The sequence below is a fragment of the Falco punctatus genome, assembly GCF_963210335.1.
Source record: "Falco punctatus genome assembly, chromosome: 6".
Classification (NCBI taxonomy): Eukaryota; Metazoa; Chordata; class Aves; order Falconiformes; family Falconidae; genus Falco; species Falco punctatus.
The window spans coordinates 82,758,944-82,782,037 of NC_137585.1; the positions used below are offsets into that span (position 1 = coordinate 82,758,944).

The 23,094-nt window shown below is 38.1% G+C and overlaps 1 protein-coding gene and 1 long non-coding RNA gene across 5 annotated transcripts in view; one reads left to right on the plus strand and one right to left on the minus strand.

The window, feature by feature from the left end:
• CADPS2 (calcium dependent secretion activator 2) overlaps nucleotides 1-23,094 on the minus strand; it is a 327,139-nt gene that overhangs the window by 199,695 nt on the left and 104,350 nt on the right. For all 4 annotated transcript variants that reach the window (XM_080393905.1, XM_080393904.1, XM_080393903.1 and 1 more), the window contains exon 3: nucleotides 17,526-17,858. In XM_080393905.1, the coding sequence (XP_080250031.1) occupies nucleotides 17,526-17,858 (333 nt within the window). The remainder of the gene's footprint in view (nucleotides 1-17,525; nucleotides 17,859-23,094) is intronic.
• LOC308066552 lies at nucleotides 1,906-3,479 on the plus strand. The gene is made up of 2 exons (XR_013929195.1): nucleotides 1,906-3,167; nucleotides 3,245-3,479. It is a non-coding gene; the product is annotated as an uncharacterized lncRNA (long non-coding RNA).

The following is a 23,094-nucleotide window of genomic DNA, read 5'->3' on the forward strand; positions in this document are numbered from 1 at the left end:
AAAAAGAGAAAATCCAATTAAATCAATGTTCTCAGAAGCTGTGCCTGACTACCCTCAATAAGTCCATGAGATACGACACCTCATTCAGTATTTTCTTACAAGCTCTATACAACCCTAGAAGCTCAAAACACTGATGCAACAGATCTCGAGAGCTTTTGCTTTCTGAAATATTTTTATAAAGTTCTAGACCTGTGATTTCAACATAGATTTGTATATGTATGACTGATTAAAGTGGCAGAAGATATGATTTATAGTAATTGAATTCATCAATTATACTAGTAATATATTGATTTGTAAAAAATGGTTATCATAAAAATACTAAAACCAAAACAAAATTTAAAGTCAAGATTACATTAATTCATCCAATGGAATAAAAAAATTTTCACAGTTCTCAAAAACAGAACTGAAAACTATACAAATCTTTGACTTTTTTTTTTTTTTTTTTTTAATCAACCATTGGACAGACACTTAAGCAATTTCCAAAATAATCAAACCTGAGACTTTGAGACGGCACTTCCTTACCACTGAGGCTTTGAAAACATAAGGAGTCTGGAGAGTTTCAACACTGGCTGAAAAGGTGTGTCTCACAATTAGATTTCAGTTTGTTCAGTGACTACCAACACCATAAAGCCCAGGAAAATCTGCAATGAGACTTGAAAATAAATAGGAAAGGAAGCACATACAGCATTCCAACTGGTCACAATATATGTAATGAAAATAGTTAAAAATCTGTATTAAGTCCACTCCACTCAAACACTCAAAGCTTCACATAAAATATATGTAAATAGGTCAGACTTTCACTGTACTTAGCCAGCACTTTAAGTGGTAAGACATTTGAAGAATTAAATATGCACCATGTATTAATGAGAAAATCTCTAGCAAAGTTTCTTTTACACAGCAACGTGCAGATGTACGATGCAACTTCGTTCAGCGATTGCTTCCCTAACAATTATCTTTCATATTTGACTGCTATTAACCTTTTAGAGAAACTGTAACAAGTTAAATGCCTTTTATTAACAGCTAACTTGATTAAAAAGTGCCAGGCAACCTTAGACAAAATGATTTGTCTTAAACAGTAGAGACTAATCCAATCTTTAAAAGGATTCTTCAAAGGATTCTTCAAATGCAACATATCTCTTCTACTTAATACTATCTTTACTGAGGAAAACTCAAAAAGAAATTATTGGTTCAAAATTTTTCACATAGCCCAAATTAAAATATAGTCTTCAATATTTTATTACATATTTTCATCTACTGACTCAAACTGGTATTTTGTGACCAGGACACTCAGAAAAGGAATGCAAATGTCTTTGCACAATGAAGAATGAGTTTTTGTTCATCTACTTGGATTTGAAAAGACCCCAGCACTCTTTATCTACATGAGCTGAGGAGAGAGTAGGGCTTCCCAGCCAGGATTTTCAGGAATTTATACACAGTCTTTTCCACAATACACTGTCATATTGCTCTGCATCGATTGCCCAAATGAAACATTTTATCAATTTTATTTTATATTGCTGAACTGTAACTAAAACTGGTGTTCTGCTAGGCTAAACTCCAAGAGTTAAGAGAGCTCTTCTTGGCCAAATCTTGACATGTGGTATGTAAATAAAATAAATTAAATTATGCACTCAAATCACCTTTTTGTCTAGATATTTGGACGATAACATTTGAAGAAAGTCTGCTGGAGAAGAGAAGGCTCTGGGAGACCTTATAGCAGCTTAGCGATACTTAGAAGGGGGCCTACAGGAAAGCTGGAGAGGGAGTTTTGACAAGGGCATGTAGTGGTAGGAGAAGGGGGAATGGTTTTAAGCTGTACGAGGGTAGATTTAGGTATTAGGAAGAAATTCTTTACTGCGAGGGTGGTGAGACATGGGAACAAGCTGCCCAGAGGAGCTGTGGCTGCCCCATCCCTGGAAGTGTCAAGGCCAGGTTGGATGGGGCTTTGAGCACCCTGGTCTAGTGGAAGGTGTCCCTGCCCATGGCTGGGGGTTGGAACTAGAGGATTTTTAAGGCCCCTTCCAACCCAAACCGTTCTATGATATTTATAGAGGAAATCACTCTAAATCCTGCGTCTGCTACTAGTTTTTCCTCTGATTTAATGCAAAGATAAAAGCCGAAGCTTTATTTGGTTCACAGAAGCTATTCATTATGCAATATGGGGTTTTAGTGAAAAAGATACACTGACCTAGATACAAATACTTTAAATATTTATTTATGCACAACAGTCTGTTTAGGCATCAAGGAGAGAAAAATCAAACAGTAGTTATCTAAACAGTTATTGATTTGCAATTAGCTAGCATTTCTTGGATTGTATTTTCATTATAGCAGTTCTCTGTATTACAGATTCTTTACATCGTTTTGGAATCATTATAGTACTTGGACCTTACTACCAGCAGATTCTGAAAGGGAAAACGCCAATAAAAATAAAGTTAAAAAAGAAAACTCCAACATTAACACCCCCCCCCCCCCCCGAATTTTATTTGATTTGCTATTTAAATATCTTCCCAGTTCTTATCGGTTTTGATACACTGTCACAAATTTGTCCACAAATTCCATGATTCTGGTCCTGTTCTGACTTTCTCCGCAATGCAGACTCAAGTAAAGACACATCAGTTTTACGAATCGTATAAACATGGCCATATATACACTAATTGGAATATTGACTAAGAACAGTTTCACTACATTGATGCCCTTCTCTGCAACAACAGGCTCTTCAATCTTGCTTAGTTTCCTTGAACGTTAACCTCAAATTGGTTTTGTAGCAAAGGTTCTATTCGGTAAAGCAGAGCCCCAAAATTGCAAACCGTGCCTCCTCCAGTAATGGTTTGGTTTTAGCTGTACCTCCAGTTGTCTGCGTAACTCAACTACAACTCCCCTGTTACACAGATGATTGCCCCTACTCACAGAGATGCAGAAGCAGGAAATTTAAGTACCCCTCTAGCTGTACATACCTAATGGCCACTGTGGACAGTGAAAATAGTACACATGTAACCCGCAGCATGATTCTTGCTTGTTTGTTGTCAAAGAGTGGTTCGCAACCCACAGCACTTATTCTTACGCATGCTTGAAACTAATATGGCTGTTGCTCTCATGAGCACTATAATAATGCACTTCCCATTAGGTAAACCACCAAGATTTAAATAATAAAACTAAACCCAATTCAATTCGTACCTATATTGCATTCATAAACTGTTAAAAAAAAAAAAAAAAAAAAAAAAAAAAAAAAAAAAAAAAAAGGTCCAAGAAGAATCTATTTAAGTTCAATGCAAGTCAAGAGCCTTGGCTCTCCCCAGGAAACAATGGGTAGAGATGCAATAAAGCCTGCATGAAACAAGACGGATTATTTCTTTTAAAGCCTGAATGTCTTCATTTACAGACAACTGAAAGAAACTGAGGCTAGGAAACTGTTAGAACATCTAGTTTACAGAAGCCATTCCACTTCCATGAATCAGTCCTCTAAGATTTTTTTTTTTTTTAAATATTAATAGTGCTTTCCTCTAAATTGCTCACTTTCCAAACTATTTGTTCTACATCTTTTTTGGCATTTTGACCAATCTCATAAATTTATGCTATTCTTCTAACAACAAAATATGCAATTACACAGATGCATAATTCCTGTTTCACTCCCTGAATTTTAAAGGAAATAACCTTCCTATTTTCTCCCTGGGTTATACAATCATCTTGCATGCAACAGACATGAAGAAACACACAGATCAGGCAGAAAGTCCATACAGCCCCGAATTGTGGCTGTGACAGTGACAGCAGAGGTTATTTAGGTAAAATACTGAAGCCCAGTTGTTCTCCAGAGTGCATTACTCTGATGATAGCTGTGGAGCCCAAAGAAGCGTGAGGGATGTTATAAGGCGCATCCAGGCCTAGTCCTGTTAGCATCACTTCATGGCCGTGTTCTCCAGGAACTTGTCCAAACCCTTTTGAATCTCCTGCTGCTGTCTGTCCACAAAAAGTTCTGGCACATCTCCAAGAGCCAGATACGGAAGCATTGCATCCATCTCTATCTCCTACAAACGTTCCCTGAAGGTCCCAGTTTCTAATGGTGCGGCATTTGCTGAGTGAAGGTACACATTCACCTTGGCCACTACTTGCGTAACTTTGTAAACAACCATACTCCTCCCTGTCAACCTTCTCACCTGCAGACCCAAGAGCCTTAGCCCGTTCAGTCTCTCATCAAAAGGCAGCTGTTCCACGATTTTCAATGACACCTTCCAGTCCTCATTGACCTCTCCTACATCCCTGAGATGGGGAAACCACAGCTGCACACAGTACTCCACGCATGGGCACAAATAAGAAGGCTGTATACGGCAGAAAAACGATGCTACTGTTGCACGCAGAACTAATGATCGCACCACAGGGAACCCAAAGTGTCTGCCTTGAGCGGTAACTGCCCATGCTCAGTTCAGCATCCCACGGGCACGCGCTAGGTTATTTCTCTGCTGATGTATTACCTTACATTTAGCTAGATAAGAGCTTATCTGTCTCGCATTTGCCCATGGAGTTTTGTGAGGTCCTTCTGGATCTCCCTGCAACGAGAGCAACTTTAGAGTACCCAACGCAGTATCATCTGTAAACTCAAAGATTTCCCTTATGCTGCCTTCTCCAGGACATTATGAAGATGTTGAAGAAAGATGCAACACTTCTAAACAGCGACTCAGACAGAAACCACACTTCAAATTCTCTAGGAACTAATCAAAAGGAAAACAAATGAAACCTTCCCTCCAAACCTCCTTCTAAAATATCAAGACTGTACCATACAGACAGTACCATCAAGACTTCGATATTTACTACAGAACTTGTCATTCAGAAAAAAAGTGTCATGGGCTGATGATGACACAGCCCACTGGCTATTTAAGAACAGCACTGATTTTAAATCAACAAGTGTTAACATTAAACTCCGGTGTGATTAGAATCCACATTAGTGGCACAGCAGTAGATTACAGAGAAGAAAAAAAAAAATGTTGGCACAGGTCCAAAGTGTCACTGCAAGCAATGGAATTTTCTGCCTCTCCTGCTCTTGGCATCACACAGATCAATACACAAAACCAGGTCTGCCCTTTGTACTGGCTGACACTACAATATTCGACCTCATCTACTGGACATGATGAAACCCAACGAAAACATGTTGTACTGAGACAGAAGGAAGGAGAATAATGGCAGGCTCTTACTAAAGATGCAATCACTCTAAATATTAAGAACGCGTCCCACAGATAAATCAAGGATGTGGAGGCAGAGCATAATTTTTTATTAACAGGAATGGAAAAATTAAAATCTGTAATATGTCATGCTGCAAACATATTTTATCTAACTGTATCTTTATTTTCACATCCACACACTGGAGTTCAGGGATACTGTCAAGACAGACTCTATGCACTCATCACAGCATGTCTTCCACAATGTAAAAGTCAAACTCTTCAGTTGTTGCTATCTATGAAAATGCCTTCCACCCCAACTTTGTCACCACAAAATTATGAGTATCCACACGCAAAATAGTTTAATTTTTATTTGTTTTCCATCAAGCATTTGCTTATTTGTAATTCTTATTTGTAAGGTTGTTCTTCCTAGTTAGGCAGTGCAAAAAGCTTCAGAGCTATCCACAGAGCTTATTTTACCATCCAAATAAAGTATCTTTTAAGTCAGAAATGTAGGGTCCCTAGGTAATCAATGGAGAGACAGAGAAGCCTCCAGAGAGTTATTAAAAGCACTTAAGCAGTGCTATGCATGCCTACCACAAATACTGTGGAGGTCCCAGCTGCACTGGTAATCTCTGGTGACTAAGACGATCAAAGAAACGGGTGTTCTTACTCTCTGTCTCACCTTCCCCCAGACCCTGCTACAGTAGATACTGGCTGTCTCCTTCAATGTAGGTTGCTTTTAGGTTCTGTCTAGGGAATACCCTCCCACACCCACCCCAACGAGGAAGTGATGGGCCTTAAATGAGTTATGACTCATGTCCTGATCCTCCTTAGAAAGTCTTCCACCCTCCTCCTCTCCCACCCCCTGCACAGAGATTACCATATCCAAGACAACCCAAAGATGAGCATGCAAACCTTGTCAATATAGGCATATTTACGTCCTAAATAGGCTAACAGTGTTCTGTATTTTCCTGAAGTTAGCCTTGCTTCGGAAGGAAATCCCCTCTCCTCTTGCCTACCCCCCTTCACTCTCCAAAAATACCATACAGAATGTTCTCTTGCCTTATTAATCACTGATTACATTTTTCTTTAGAGTGTTGAAACCAAAGGAAATACATGCAATTAGGACAATAAATGTTAATGAGTGTTGCACTCAGTAAGAAAAAGCAATTTGAAGGTCATGCCAATATTTTTTCCCAAAATAATTACATGTGGCTGACTTAAATAGATAGAAAACTCAAAATTCAGGCTGACAATTCACAATTCAAGCACTAATTTATCACAGATTTTCCAAAAGCTATAGATGGTGTGCTTTCAAAATGCACCATGAAAAATACCCTCAAACCAGACCAAAACACTCAGCCACATATAAACAGTTCTTATTTCAAATAGGCAAGATGTTTCTATTTAGTTGAAAGTCCACGTTTGTATTTAAACAGATACAATATCTGAGCATATTAGTATTTTTAAAAAAAATAGCTAATAATTTCATCAAGAAAAACTAACAAAATCAGTGGATAGAAAGGAACATTGTTGAAGTTTTTTGTAAATACAATGGGGAGAAGCGAGAGGATGACAGACAGAATTCCGTTTTCTCCCGTTCTGTTCAAATATGTAGCATCAGCTGGAGAACATTCCGTATTGCTATCTTTTTCTATGTCAGTAGTGTTAGTGAGGAGTACACACTTACCCCTAAAAATAAAAAATCCCAAATAGTGGAGCAAGGACTAAAAAATAGATTTGAGAGGTTGATGTATAAGACACCAAGCTTCATCTACAGATTTATGTTGCACCATGAAAAACTGACTTCCATATCTATGAAGGTTCTAATGTTTGGAGTGAGGCCCAAAAGAAAACAGATTATAGGTCTTCAGTCTATATTCTGTTTACTTAATGATCAGGAAAAAAGACCTTAACAAGGAAGATGAAAACATATTGCTTAAGAGCATGTAGCTAGTACATCTTCAACATGGAGAACTTCTTTTTCTGGTGATGCTAGAAAAAAGCCAACATGTGTTTTCCATGACAACTGTTACTCTTCTGAAAGAGTATTGTAATCAGAATTTTCCCGTGTTTACAAACCACTTCACTGGTAATGTACAGCTTAGATAATAGATCAGAGACCTCATGTATCAGTTATCTCAAAAGAAGGACCAACTCTGTTTAGCCCAGCCTAGAAACATATTCCTGTAACTTACTTGAAAACACCTCTAGTGACATAGACTCCATATTCTAAGCCAACTCCAGTTAAATGCTAGTCCAGTATTTAAGAAGCTTCAGACAGAGTTCAGCTGAACAGGAAGGGCGTACTTGGCAGCGCTCCCTAGGTTCCATTGCTTGGCTAGATCCCAACTGACTACAACAAGGCTTTGATACCTAGCAAAAATATGAACAGTAATATTTCGGTGTTTGCATCAAGAACCGCATACCACTGTCAGCACCTCCTATGAACATTCTCTTCAGTTTTGATCTAAATACAAGAAACAGCACTATAGAAACATTGGTTAGATAGGCAAATCTGAGATCGTCAGTTCCAGCCTCCCACTTGACAACAGTAGATGAGTCAGCTGTGGCTCTACCAAGCCAAGTTCTGAAAACCTCCAAGATGGAGAGTCCACATCTTCTCTGGCTGATCTGTTCCTTTGCTCCACTGACTTCATACTTAAGCTTTCCTCTAATGGTCATTTGTAAGTAGTATCCTAAGTCACAGCTTGTGCTAATTAGTTCTTGTTATACCATCTGCTGCTACACAGTAACAGTGCTGTCATCTCTGGCTTTGAAACTTCCCTCCAAACTGCATGTGGTGGGCTATTAGACCACCCATTAGACTCCTCTTCGCCAGGCTGCACAAGTCTATCTTCCTCACCACTGCCAGGCCGGGGGAAGAACAACTGCTTCAGTCTCTTACCTATGCTGCTTCTAACACAGCCCAGCATTACTTCATTTATAGTGAAAGGACACTGCTGGCTCTTACTCAACCTGGCATCCATCCTGCAAACCCCACTGCCACCACCCCATCCTTTTCAGCAGAGCTGGAACTCAGCCATTTGGTTCCTAATCCATAATCACACCCAGGGTTACCTTGCACAAGGCGCAAAAAAAATCCCACTTCTCCTTGATGAACTTCATGGGCTTTCTTCTAACTTAACGCTGAGGATCACCCTTAACCATTCGGCATGTCACCTGCACCACCCTCCCCTTTAGTTCTGTACTGTCCACAGATGTGCTGAAGATAACATTTTGTCTCACCACCCAAGCTGTCAATAACAATACTGAACCCTGGAGTACCGCGTTCCCAGCTGCCAGCTGGGCTCTTAAGCCACTGCCCACCAGCCTTTCAGCACTGTGACCTAGCCAATTTTCAAGCTCTCCAACTGTCCGCTTGTCCAGACCGTACTTCCTCAACTTACAAATGTGAATGGGGTGGAAGATGTCAAAAGTCCTACTGCAGCCAAGGAACATTACCATTAACTGCTCTCCTTATTCACAAGGTCAGTCATTCCATGAAAGCAAGCAGTCAGGTTGGTCAGGCATGATTTGCAAACTAGTACCCATTACCTTTACATGTGTGAAAATGGATTGTAAGAGGTTGTGCTCCAGTCTTTCCAGGGATTAAGGTGATGCCTATAATTCTCAAACTTTCTGTACAACAGGATGGTTTACTCCTGAGCTCTTAGTATGTTTTCTTAGGAAATCAGTGAACTCCTGGGCTCTTCTTTTCCCCACACTGCAGTTCCTAAGGGTCTCTACACAGCCATTCTTTAAATTAGGAGGAAGCTCGCAGCTTACCTTCTCAGCCTTCCTCCAACTCCTGAACCGTTTACTGGTGATTTCTGTAGCCCAGTGACTACCCGTGGTCATATCCACCTCCAAGTCTTCCCTGTTTTGTAAGCAGCAGGTCGAATAAAGCACTAATCCCAACCGCTCCTTTTGCATTTGGGTTCAGAAATTGTCACCAACACAGTCTAGAGGCTTCCTTAATTGCTTGCACAATGCCACATTAACCTCCCGGCAAATTGGTGGCAGGTGTCTGAAATCCACCATGACATGTCAGAAGTTTGAAATGATGAACATCTAATCACAAAGCAGACAGCCTCAGCACTGACACCAGACTGAATCTGGATTATATGGACAACTATCTTTGTCTCCTGTAATGCAAAATACAAGAATAAACGACAGGCAAGGAGCATGATGGCTCTTCTGTTGAGAATCAATCCTCTTTGAGGGTGAGAGGGTGTCTGGGGTGGACAGCCTAGAAGATGAGAGATTGAGAGATTAGATCTGAGAGATTAAAACAGCCTCAGCAGAGGAGACAGCTGAAAAGATGACCTGAGAGTTCTCTCATTTTTAGGACAACCACAAAATCACCTTCCTAGAAGATGAAAAATAAACACACGAATTATAGCATACTGAAAGAGAGCTGCAAATATCTCAGCCATTTTACATACTTAATTACTCTTGCCGAGGACAGTCTATCTATCCTCTATTATGGCTGTGCTTTGATATTTCTGTTTAAAATATCTATCTACCATATGTATTAGCCAGCTCATTTCCAAATTTACCTTCATTTCTCCCTTCTGAGTGACTGTGGTGCAGGAACCCATATGGACCTTATCCAGCAAAGAAGGTTCCTCTCAAGAAGGGAAAGCTAAAAGGGTTCTCCCTTAAAAATTTCAAGTATGGGGGAAAAAGGCAGCTAAGCTTCAGAACAAGACATTCAGTACCAGTGAGCGAGAGGGAAACAGAAACATAAACTCATTCTTTTCCTGTGCCTTTCTCACACCGGCTGCTGAAGACACTTCAGGATGACAAACCCTGAAGCAGACAAACCTAAATATCAAATGGATCCTTGGGGTGGAAATGACAGTTCCAAGCAAGACTGTTTTGCTTTGAATTGATAAAGAGGGAATACAGAACACTATGTCTTACAAATTCATGCCAAGGGTCATTAACTTATTCAGCTTGCTCACAAGCATTCATTCAAATGCACATATAAACCAGTAATCAGACACATTAATAAACTTATACATCAGTCTGGAAATGTGGCTGTAAAAATTATTTGTTTTGTATTTATTTACCTGAAGACACAGAATCTCTCCTTAAAAACAAGAGTTAAAAAAAAATAATACAACAGCCTTTGGGAGAAAAGATTTATTTTTATTGCTTAATACCAAAGTAGAGGAACTTTATCCTCGGCTGGTAATATTAAACATGATGAGTCAAATGCACTGGTGATGTTAATATAAGTGCAAGTTAAATGCTGGATATATTTGGCTTCAAGTGTTGAGGCAGCTTACACTCCCTTGGATCTGGAACTCAAGAGAATGTCAAAACAGCGTTAATTACTTCATGAAGCTCCAAAAGAATATTTTAGAGGAAGGAAACACAGGGGAAGGTAAAAAACAGAAGCAGCTTAAAACGATCTGCTTTAACAAAGCCAAAACCGATTTCCTTATTTTTTTTCCTAAAATGCCCATTCTGCTGCTGTTTTCCTGCATTCACTGAATGCAAAAGAGAGTCTCAGAAAACAAAACAGCTTGAAAGAAAGATCCGCAGTCAAAATCCCAATGCTTTTTTAAATCCTCAGAGGAGGCGTGAGGCAGAGCAAGGGAGATGGGCAATTCTCAGCTTCTCTCTGCCGATTCTCGGTCAAGCCTGGCTTACCTCTTGTGACAAGGAAGGCGACACGCAGGAGAACAAGCCTAGGAGGAGCTAACTTGGGACAAGTAAATCCACTAGTCTATGAGTCTGGTCTGGTGGTCTCTCAGGCTACTAGAGACCACACATGCCCGACTCCTTCATGCAGGTGCAAAACAAAACAGAAGGACAGAAGCCACATATGCACAAAGCAAGCTCTGTGATAGAAAAATCCACATGTAAATGTTGTCTTGGAAGTGAAAAACTATCCCTCAATGTTTTTTCTCAACATTTGTACTGAACAACTAAACTTTTGGGTATTTTCATGCCTTTCAGATGTCCCACTCAAGTTTTCCTTTTAAATGTAGATGTCAAGGCCAATTTTTCTCACCCGATAGCTGAATGTAAGAAGGATACTGAAATTCTCAAGTACTGAAAATGCATTACCGTCACCAACACACCATTTCTTTCTGGTATTTTCTCAGTATTCAACTACAAATAAAAATGTTTCCAAGTAGTTCTCCACTACGTAACTTGCAAGGCTTTTTAACATTGTTCAGAGTCAGATATTTAAACATACTAAAAATGTAACTTGCTTCTTGGAGGATGCTTTAATATTCTTTCCATCATTTTTCTATCATTAGAGTAGATGAGAACAAATCAACAATTGCCCCTTTGGGGCAATCAGAGACTTTTTTCCCCGAAGAAAACTCATTAGAGAAAAACCACTTGCTTACAGGAACTAAAACTCCACCCTGCCCCCCACTTAAATGCCATCAGTGTGTGTTAACAGAACTGAATCACTTGGGGGGTTCCAAGACTTCTTTTTTCAGCAGAACTCACATTATTAAGATGAAACTCCAAACCAGCCTGACACACACAGTTCAGCTTAGCTCTGGATTTCTCACAGTATCATTACAGAAGTAACCTTAAGAGGAATATTTGAGCTTGAAGCACTGAAACTTTTGTCTGGAGCAAGACCTTTCCAGATGTCTGGAATGGATGTAAAAGACAAAGCACCTCAGCAAAAAAAAACCAACACAAAACCCCACATCTGAAAAAAGGTAACTGTTGAAATATCTTCGTATTAAATTCCTCCGTGCGTGTAATCAAGAGTGACATCTCTTGAAGAAGAGACATCTAAAATCTTGTGAGAAATGACAACTTATTTATCTATTGAAGTGTTTGAATTATTCTGCTCTAACCCAAGAACAGACAACAGCTGGCCCTTTTTTTTCTTGAAGAACACATAAAAATCAATCAGAAAGCAGATTTTTTCGTGAGGGTGGTGGCATGAGAGAAGATACATTCTTGTATTTACAGATACTAGAAACTAATAGAGTTGTGTGTGAAGAAACCTGAAATGTGAACATTTCAGGTATCAAAGGCATGAAACACTTTTCAGGTTGACAGATACATATGACAATTTTAAAGCACTGACCTGTTCTGTAAAGGAAGCATATTGTTAATTGCATCATAGCTGCAGAAACTGTCTAGACTCACATTTATCATATAAAAATGCAGTCAACACCTGAATACTAACTATAACTCTATATAGGGGAGCAGGAATATCTTTGGACAGGCAAAACTACATTTCCAGCCCAGAGAGATGCTTAAGACATCAGTGGGTAGCTTATCTAACACCTGATACTACCTGAAAAATACACCAGTGGATCTTGCCAACATTTTCCAGAAGTTACTTTGCTGCATCAGGTATAGTAACGATGCTCACTGATGAACATCAGAAAGATACTGTCTTAGCTGAAGCCCTGGTCACATTATAACATCACACAGAGCCAGTATAATTTTTGACTAAAAAGACTCAGCTATACATATTGTTTAACAGTATGTATTCTAGAGTTTACAGCCCAAACCAATTCTTTTTCCTGTGTCTTGCCTCAAAGAGTTAATGAATCTATTTAAGTTTTGGTCTATCTACTAAAGGGGATCTTAACACTTCTTTAATTACTTCAAGATGATTATCAACTGCACATTGAAACTGTCTGTACAAAGATATCGTTATTCTTTGTGCTTCATAAAGTTGCATTTGTCCTTATAACTTGTATAAGGTATGAAAGTTTCTAAGAAAAATATCCAGAAGTATGGGAAATTCTGTGACATAACTGCACTAGTTTCCATTATTTTACTGAGGAAAGGTTCAGAACTACAACCATTTAAAAGTCATGAAGGCCTTGCTGCAAATTAAATTGCCCTTAATTTGACTGCATAATTAACTGGACTTCAGTGAAGTGCTGGGCGAAACAGTCCAGTTGTATTGAGCACCATAAGCAGACTGCACTTCAGGAGAAATTCTTGACAAAAAATTTTCTCATAATTAAAAATACAATATAGTCCACCATTCTCAATGTTAGACATTTATACAAAGAGTTACATTTTGTAAAAGCTAAAGATAATAAAGGATGTGAACCAGATGCAATATAAGGCTTTTGAACAGAAAATTATATCTTGCAGCGAAGTACCATCTAAAGCTATTTCCAGAAGAATTAGTTTGTGGTTGATTCCCAAAAAGTCAGTAATAGAAGACTTAACAAATAATTCTCCTCAAAACTATTACATTATTCCCAAAATTGTTTATCACCTGTCAGAAAAGAGCATGTGACTTGCAAGAATTCTTTCATTATGAAAATCAGTGTTGTTCTCATCTCCCCACACCCAAGACAAAGGGTTTAGATCAGCCAAAAAAGTCAACCTTATAAAGGTACTTTCAAAATACAATAAACTCTGTGCAGTTACGATTTACCTTGTACAGAAATTCTGGTACTGGTGGAGTGATGTAATAATAGTACATTACCACATGTCAGTTTGACTTTGACTTTCAGTGCCAAAGTTATCCTCTACACCAGTGATTAAAAAAAAAAAAAAAGCCTGTATCATGTTTGATCTCTATAAATCAAAGAAATTGTAACAGCATACTGCGGCTAGGCATCTTGAAAGAACTCAAGAAGCTCATTAAGTCCCAACTAACTGGAAATCGCTTCTTTATCATAAAATACAGCTCAAGGTAACACAACGTAAATAAAAATCAGATGAAAGCGTTACCTTATAAAACTTACAAAACTGAATTTTTTAATCACAAAGAGATATAGGTAGTTGGCAGCAGTTGCTGGCCTTGCTCTAAACTGTAAAGTTGAAAACAAGATCATAGAAGTAATCTTCAACATTCTAATGTGATCCTCCTGTTAACGTTCACTACCTAAGGACAATGTTAGGCATTTAACCTATGTTACATGATTGTGACAAAAAGTTCTTCAAAGAAAAATGCATATAATTCTCATAGCTATGTGGACTATCATGTCCACAGGTCAGAAAGCTGGTCTATTACTATTCCTTTTATTTTTTTATTAAGTTCTTGTGCTGATTAAACAAACGCAGTTTCTCACTGCTATCACAAAAAGGATGGAGATTGGCAACTGTGGGACCCACAGTAACCCATACCTAGCAGAGCTGCTGCAAGATACCAAGGGTTTAAGAGTTGAAGGGAACATTCCATTTAGAACAGGCTGGGGAGCAAAAACTGCTGAAAATCAATAAAAAAGTTTCTAAATGCAGAGAAAGTCACAAGGAGGAGGCTGGCAGACAATACCTCCTGCTGTTACAAATAGCATCCTTGTCTGCTTAGCAGCCCTGTAGGTACAGGATAATTTACTCTTATCATCGACATTGTAAGACATTTTTCTGTTTCCTATTTCCAAAGGGCTGGAAGGAACAAAAAAAAGGGGGGAGAAAGAAAAAGACAGAGTTTTCTGCGCAAATTATAACTGTACAGATTTGCTGTTAAGGGCAGCTGTTTGACAGAGCTGCAAAATATACAGAATTTCATATATCTGATTCTCTGCTAGAAGCACAGGCTAGAAGCCAACTCATCAAAACCTCTATCAAAAATACAATTTTAACATCTGTTTGGACTCTCACTTATCTCATTGCTCCCAGACACTATTGATTATCATTATCTGCAAGTCTCTAGTATTCTAAACAGCAGTGGCAAAGGGAAATGAAAGTGAGCATTTTCATACGAAGATGGATAAAGGCTTCTAGGGCAGAATAAAAACTACTGGTGCTGACTGAAATTTGAGTGCAACTTCATCTCATCTTCTATAAATATACAGTGAATAGAAAGGAATAAGATACAGCCCAAACTAAAATATTTATTAAAAATATAATGAGAAATAAGGGGTTTTGCCAAAGAAGAAAATGCATGATGTTATCAGAGATTGGTTGCTGCTTGCAATACACTGCCTGGGAAGGCTATGATTGCTGTCTTTTTCTTTGCAACAGATGACTTCTCATACCTTTGGTGTATTATGTGCTTGACTGGACCACAGGCACAGGATATGAAATGTATGGTTGGTAGCAACTCTGTTGGAGTACATAATGAAAGTTTTTGCTTTAGCAAAGTAATCTTATCCTTGCCTTGGAAAACTAAAAACTTCAGAAAGCTGGAACCCCAAACAAGAAGGAAACAGGCGTGAAGCCTTTCACTCTCCATTCTTCCCAGCTTGGAATATGTAGGTGCTCCTATATCTGCACCCAAAGAAGTAAGTCTCCCTTTCTTCCTGTCCTCCAATACTTCTGTGAATCCAGAATAAACAATGTGTACTTTGGAGACACAAACAGGAGATTTTACAACCTTCAGTGCTCACAACCAGGAAGAGCAAGGTAAGTCCTCCCTTAATTCCACTGAGTCATCTTTGCACAAATCAGGATGATCAGTCAGTCTCTCTCCCTTCCTACCTGCCTACAAGATTATTTCCTCTTTAACTGGCAATTCAAAAAATTGGAAAGAAAATCATCCCATGCTCAAAATTCTACCATGGTCAAAGACAAAAATGAGTCAATGTGAGGTTTCAGTCTTTCTGTAGGTTATGAACCAAGAACAGGTTGTTGATATTTGCCAACCAGTTTTGTTCCATCAACAGTCCTACAATTAAGAATGAAAATAAAGAAGCCTTCAAGTATACAGATACAAGAACCTAGTGGATGGTATCATCAGAACCACTTCTAGACTAAAGGAACTATTTTTTTGTTTAATTGTTCAAAGCTCTATACTGACGATTGTTTGTGTTCCTCTAGCACAATGCAGACTAACAGCAGATTTTGACCATTCACAGTGACATATAAAGTAAGATTTAGCAACCATCAAACACCAGAGGGGGGAGCTTCTACTATAAGTAATGGGTTATCTAGTTTTGGGGAAGAAAATAGCTATTTTTTCATGTTTTCAGGCATTGGAACAGGTTGCCCAGACAGTTTGTGCAATCTGTCTCCATTCTTGGAAGTGTTAAGACCTGACTGGTTAAAGCCCTCAGTAACCTGGTTTGTTCTCAGAGTTGACTCTGCTTTGAGCAGCAAGTTGGACTGAATGATCTCCTGAGGTCTTTTCCAGACTGAATTATCCCATGCTTCTATGTTCTAATGTATATAAAAAAATGCAAATAGGCAGGATTATCCCCTAGGATTTCAGTGCTGCTTCACTTCATTACCAACTTGCATATCCCAGAGGTTAGCTTCACGATTTACAAGAGACAAAAGGAAAAAGATTGGTCAAACAGGAAAAAAAGAAGCAATATTTTCTAACTCTTTCCATTCAAAACTGTTCGTTTGGAAGTTTCCTTCCACCCTGTTAGTAAACAGCTCACAATGAAAACAGGGAGTCCTCATAATTGGATGCAGAATAAAGTATTACACTTTCTCATTATGAAAGTTGGATCTATGACCCTGAGAAACATTAAACAGCACAGATGTTTCAATCACAGAACAGTTACATGACTTCATTAATCCATAAATGAAGTAGGCAACAATGTCTGAGATTCCTCATTTGTTCCTGTATTAAGATGGCCCATGACTACAAGCCCATCTTAGCATAATATATGGGAAACAGCTTAGCTGTAGTCTGGTGTATGATTTTATAGACAGTGCAGAAAGCTGTGTGAGCTCAGTTTAAATGCTACATCCATGCTGGTTTGTTGCAAGACTTTCAAAACCACCTTGCTTTTTCCAGGTTTTTCCTCCTTAAGTAATTGCCAATTTATAGTTGCATCACTGTGAAGACTGGCCAGATAAAATATTTTTACATACCATTTACACTACTGATTAACCACAGATTATACATATAAATCCAAACACAACTTCTGAAAAGACTGTTTGTCTTGGCCTCAGCAATTTATGGGGAACATATTTTTTATCCATTAAAATAACAAAGTAAAAATGTGCAAATTAGCTTTGTAGATAGTGTTTGAAATGGTGCACGTTGAGTTCTACCATACCGACCTTCTAGACACTAGATCGCCAAGAGCATCCTCAATTCAGACACCTGTCACATACCTATTTACATCAGCAAATTTCTTTTAAAGATGTTCACACATACACAAATGTTGGCACATACGTACGTAATCTGTGTGAGGGTATGCAGGTACACAGATCATAGCACAGTTTGCGAAGATCACCCGATCACCCGTATCACTGGAGCTGTGACACTGTAAAAGGTCTCAGGATATCCATAGCATAACTACCATATACTCTGGCATACCCTTTTTCCTAGTGCTGTCCAGCAACCAAATGATGCAAAGATTCCTTTCTGAGGGGGTCTCATCTCCTCAGACTGTGGAGATGTACTTAAAACTGAAGGCTTCTACTCAAAGGGAGGAAGCACTTGACCTTTTGGTGGGGGACGGGAGAGAAGATATTTTGGACACAACAGAACCGAGTGACACCAATACTTACTTGGCAGGCATTATATATCAACTGGTGTTCCAATTTTTTGATCCCTAGAATCTGCTGAAACATTTCATAAAGCTGTTCCTTGCTCAGAATCAGCTCCGATACAGCACTTAAGGCCATTCTATTCGGCTGTTTGCAAAAGTCCTCTTCTCCCCTGTATATGGCATCAAATTTGGCTAGCCAAGAACTTAACACTGTCTCTTTGCTTAATCCATCGATTTCTGGCAAACTTCGGACTCTCTTTTCTATGTTTTTCTTAAAAACATCTCTAAAGTCATTTGCAGAACATCCTCCACTGTGGACCATTCTTGCAACCCGGTCACTCTTGAGAAATACCTTGCAAAATAAAAGAAGAGAAAAAAAAAGGAAAAGTTAGGCACGGACACAAACACAAGGCAATCCCTTATAAAAGCATTACAAGCTAGTATTTTGCTTCTGTGTGAGTTTGCTTTATAATGGAAGAGTTATACAGGCCAAGTTTGCTATATTTTTCATGAAGAAACGAGTGACCACATTGGAGAAGTAAGTTTCTGCACTGATTACATACTTAAAATAAGCAGCTTTTTAAGTATTTATGCACAAATTCACATAGCTAACCCAGAATTAAGTCTGAATTAACAGCAGCTAATTTAAAACTTTCTTACACTGTCTCAAAACTCTGGAGCATGAATTAAAATATGATCTTGAAGCCAGCCAAAAATGTCATGGAAGATTAGATAGAAATCCAGAAAAAAAGAATACTACAATCAATATTCATAACAGAGAGGAGAAAGACTCAAAGACACAAAACTGGTTCTACCTACCACTGCAGATACAACACTGAAGACACAATATGGGATTCTCTGTAAAAAGACCCAAACAAAAACCAACACAAAAAACCCTTCCCAAGTACCCGTACTTTAAGATATGACATCCAAATTACAATAGACCCATTAAATCAGCATCAGCATACTGTAACAACTTCTCAGCGTTCAAGGATGGTTGCATTTATCTCTTCTTCTAACATGGGACTTGGCAAAATTGATTTTTCCAGCCACAATGCGTGGCCAGCTCATTTCTAGTAGCATGTCTCATGAAACCGTTCCTCTACAAAATTCAGCTAACAAAAAGAGGACTACTGCAGCACGATCAGCCCTGTAAACAACTGATGTGTGCCTTGGACAAGGGATAAACTGTATCATGCATAAACGCTTTCATGAACAGATAACTTGGGGTGAACCACCTGGCCTCCTGCAGCAGGGGGAGATGGGTTGAGGGCCCCCCCACCCTGCAGGGCTTGGCTGCTGGGAGGCTGCTTGACTGCCACATCAACACCCCAAGCACAGCTGAACTGCCAAGAACAGATGCGATGCCATGCAGTCCAAACAGATTTCCTCTGCGTCACCTTTCTGACTGTTTGCTCTTTTCAATCTGATACTATGAAGTGGAAGATGAGTTAACTGTGCATTTTCAGATAGTCATTTTAATCACCAAGAGCTATGAAAACACAATGAATGGAGATGATAGCACAGCAGAGCTCTGACTCCATGTGCTGCCGTGTGTTGGAAGACAGCGCACCTAACAACCGACTTAAAATACTGCTGTGCTTCATTTGGAAAATACAAAGCAGAGGAGTAGAGGAGGAGCTAAAAAGCTGAGCAGAGGGGAGTACATGGGTGGAAAGAGATCACAAAACTATCTTCCAGTTCCAGTGCTGCTTGATGCATGTTTCCCTGTAGCATATTTTAAAATGTAGTTACTCACAAATTACATCTTTCAACAGATATTCTAATTGACATCGTACAGAAGGCAGTAGATTAAGCCTAAAAGTACTTGTCTAAACAGATTATTCCAAAAAAACCATCACCAATATCTGCTAATCACATTTTATGCTCTAACTGTACCATGATGAATCTCCTTTTTTGGAAACATAAGCATCCAAAGTTAAATTCTTATCTGTAATGGGACCTGACATGGTTACTGTCAATTAATGCTGATATTAATTTCCTCAAAATGCTACACAAATATTGAATCTCATTTCAAAACAAATAATAATCAGAAATTCCACTCAGCAATAAAACTATTCAACACAAACAGTACAAGGATATTAAACCTTTCCTTGTTTTAACAGTCCGCAATTACAATTGATTCATTCCAACAGCTTCACTAGAAAGCAAATAAAAAAAACAATTAAAAAAGATGACCTAAAACCAAGTTCAGCTACTTTGTACTGTTTGTAAACAACATTAAATCTTCCATCACATTAGTTTGCACAACCAATGAGAGAAAGCAGGTGCACAGGAAATAGTGAAATTAAGAGTATTTATAGGCTCTTCCCCCCCCCCCCAAAATCTAATGTTTATCTAAGATTACATGACTGTATGTATTGCTAATATAACTGGATCATTCTAATTAAAAGATAATTTAAAATATTGCAAAATACACACTGTAAGGCCATCAGAATATCATTCACCTTTCATCACCCTCTTTCAGTCATGTTATTCAAAACCATTAATGCAGAATGCAGGGGCTGAAAAGCTGCTAGCGCCTCCCATGACTTATGAAACAGATTAATTCACAATTTATTTCTGATTTTGAAGTTGATTTTCTAGGAGACTGCAGGAAAAAAGTGTTTCATTTTTTCAACACTCACCTATGGAAGGGAAGCACTATTTTAACACTTGGTGCCTGCAACACTGACAAAATGATGGCATGTTCATGCTGGGCAAAACAACAAATAAAAATACAAAATACAATGAGCATGTAGCCCTAACCTTAAAATGTTCCCTTCTGAGTGTTTTGGGTCGAAAAACTGTATTTTTATTAAATTTTCAAAAATTATACCAAATAATTCTTTCACAAAAGATATGGTGGGTATTAAAGGGAATTACTAAAAATATAAACCCAAGGTGCAAATAACATACTACAGAAAGTACATGGTTGGTTCTGAAAAGGAATCCGTCGGACCTAAAGCTCTTAGCGTATGAATCCTCTTTGAGTGGCTATTTACCAAAATTTTTCCTGAGGGAAAAAAAATGTAACATCATCTTTGAAATTAACTACTTGTACTTGATATAATTAAAAAGTAATAGTAACATCTGAACAGAAAGACTCCATTTTTAATGCTTTGTTTGCAACAGAAAACCATAAGAGAATGGAAATTTGGTTGAGTGTACCATATGTGCCTCAAATTTGACACTGTAAGATGCATTTAAAAAGCTATTAAATGTCTCATTATTCCTGTTCCTGAAAGACATATGGTACACTTCATGTTAAATGCAAAATCCTTTGCTTCAGTTATATTTCTTGAGATCTGTCTTCTCAGTTTCAAAGCTCTTCTGAGCTGTTTTATGGTGCCTTTTTTTTTTTTTTTTTTTTTTTTCCTCCTCCTTTTTCTAATCGAAAGAGAAGTTTATGGGAATTGCTACTATATGGAGACTGGTCTGCCACCAGTTTCATGCCAATGGAGCAGTTATTTCCACTATTGTTCCAGAAAGCCCATCTGGCTAAGTATCTGCAGGCCCAGAGTTCAGGGACACATACATGCTTTACAACACTGGTGGCACTTCCCTGGAAGCATTAATTTTCACACTGAAATATATAAGCCTTTGAGGTAGTCTGAATGTAGTCAGTATTTTTTTCTTCAATATGGATTATACGCACAGCCCAATAATCCCCATCAGAGAAAAGGTTTCTGTTGCTATCCATCTTTAAAGCAAAATACTAATTAAATACGGTCACTAAATTGCCGGCTCTTCTTCCCTTTACTCCTGTATCTGGATTGTCTGCTCATTAGGCTTAGATCTAATTAAATAAGCATTCAAAAACCTTCAGTGTTAAAATATTATCTCATGTCTCTCAAAACTAGGGGGGAACTGGAGAGGAAAAAATAAAATTAAGAGGTTTGAATGTAAAATGTACTTGAAGAAGTTACTGGGGGGACAAAGAAATCTATTTCTATAGAGAACTAGATTTGGCAGATCGGTTGTGATCATTTGGAAATCCTTGTATTATTTAGAAATAACTTGACAAGAGTAAGTATTTTTAATGAAGGCTTCCCTGTTTCTGCCAGTGTTTTCTGGACTTTTCAATGAAATCATGGAGTGACACTCTTTGTCAGTCAGCATTTGAGCTTTTAGTATCGTTATTGATTCCTTGAATCTAAGTCAGCATCTTTTTCAATTCACGTTATTTAGAGCCCTTCTATATACTCTTGGACTGAGCCATACGTACAGTCTTTGATGGATAAAGTTCTTCTCACATCATAACTGGTCAAAGACGATCAGGTAAAGAATTTTAAAACCCAAAATTCCTTAATTTCTTCTTCCCTTATAATTACAGTAACCATTATAATTTGCATTTATGTCCTGGAGTATGGTTTAAATTAACTTTTTTCTAATCATTACACACACAATTTCATTTGTTGCAAATGCTAGTAGTAAAAAGCTTAATTCAAAATCATCTTCAGCACTAGCTAGTTACATTAAAACTGTATTTCTGTTTAAAGATGAAAAATCATCATTTAGCAGTGCTTACAGCTTAAGAAAGTAGTGAAAATATTAAACAAAGAACTGCTTTTACATCTTCTAGCACATATCCCTTGAATAACATTTCTATTTATCAATCATCACACCAAATTTAATTATATATGCAGGTAACACAAACAGGATATTCTCATTTAGTACTGTAAAGCTTAGAAAAAACATAAGCAATATGCAAAAGAGTTTGCATAAACCCGATTGTAGATAACCTTCGCCTTGTCTTTGTAAAGGGATTAAATATGAGGTCCATCAGGCCACGCATTACAGACTTTTATACATGTTTTCTCTCCTTCTCTCATTTGAAAGACACATGCAGATGAGAGTTTTCTATTAAGGTCAGCCAGTTTGGAAGAAAAAAATCCAACACAACAGTTACAAATATCTGTAATGTTTCTAGCAGGTTTGTATAAGTGATGTTATTAACAAAAAAAAATAACATTTTGTAATTTTGCTACACATACCAGTAAAACACAACCTTTCAGCTACTTGCTTATGTATCAGTTCTAGCAGTGCCTGACTCAGCTGCAGGCACAGCACCAGCTGGCAACACACTAAGCTTGCACTGACCAAATTATTTTACAAGTTCTTTCATTCTCTGGGAGAAAACTTTGCAAAAGGATTTGATAAAGAGAAAATTTGTGAACTAAGCCACACACCCCATCCCCCCTTTTAAATAAAGAACTGCAAAACCAAGAAAACAAAAACGTGTGCTCCAAACAGTGCATTACCTCAAAGGGGAAAAATATACATACGTTAGGATTTTTAATCAAAATCTCACTTTCATACTAACATTCTCTTCCAAATTAAAACACAGAAAGCACACACCACCACTACCACCACCCCCCCACCACCCCCCATATTATTTGTTGCAAAAATGTTGTGTCTACAATACAAATCTGTTGCAGAACACCACTTGCATCTGTGGTATATCCAGTGCTAGAAAATAAAAATCCTTGGTCTTGTAGGTAATAAGTTATAATGGAGCACTTTTTTCAACATAAAATTGCCTTCTTATTAACCACGTGAAAACTGCAATTTTAGTTTCAGGGAAT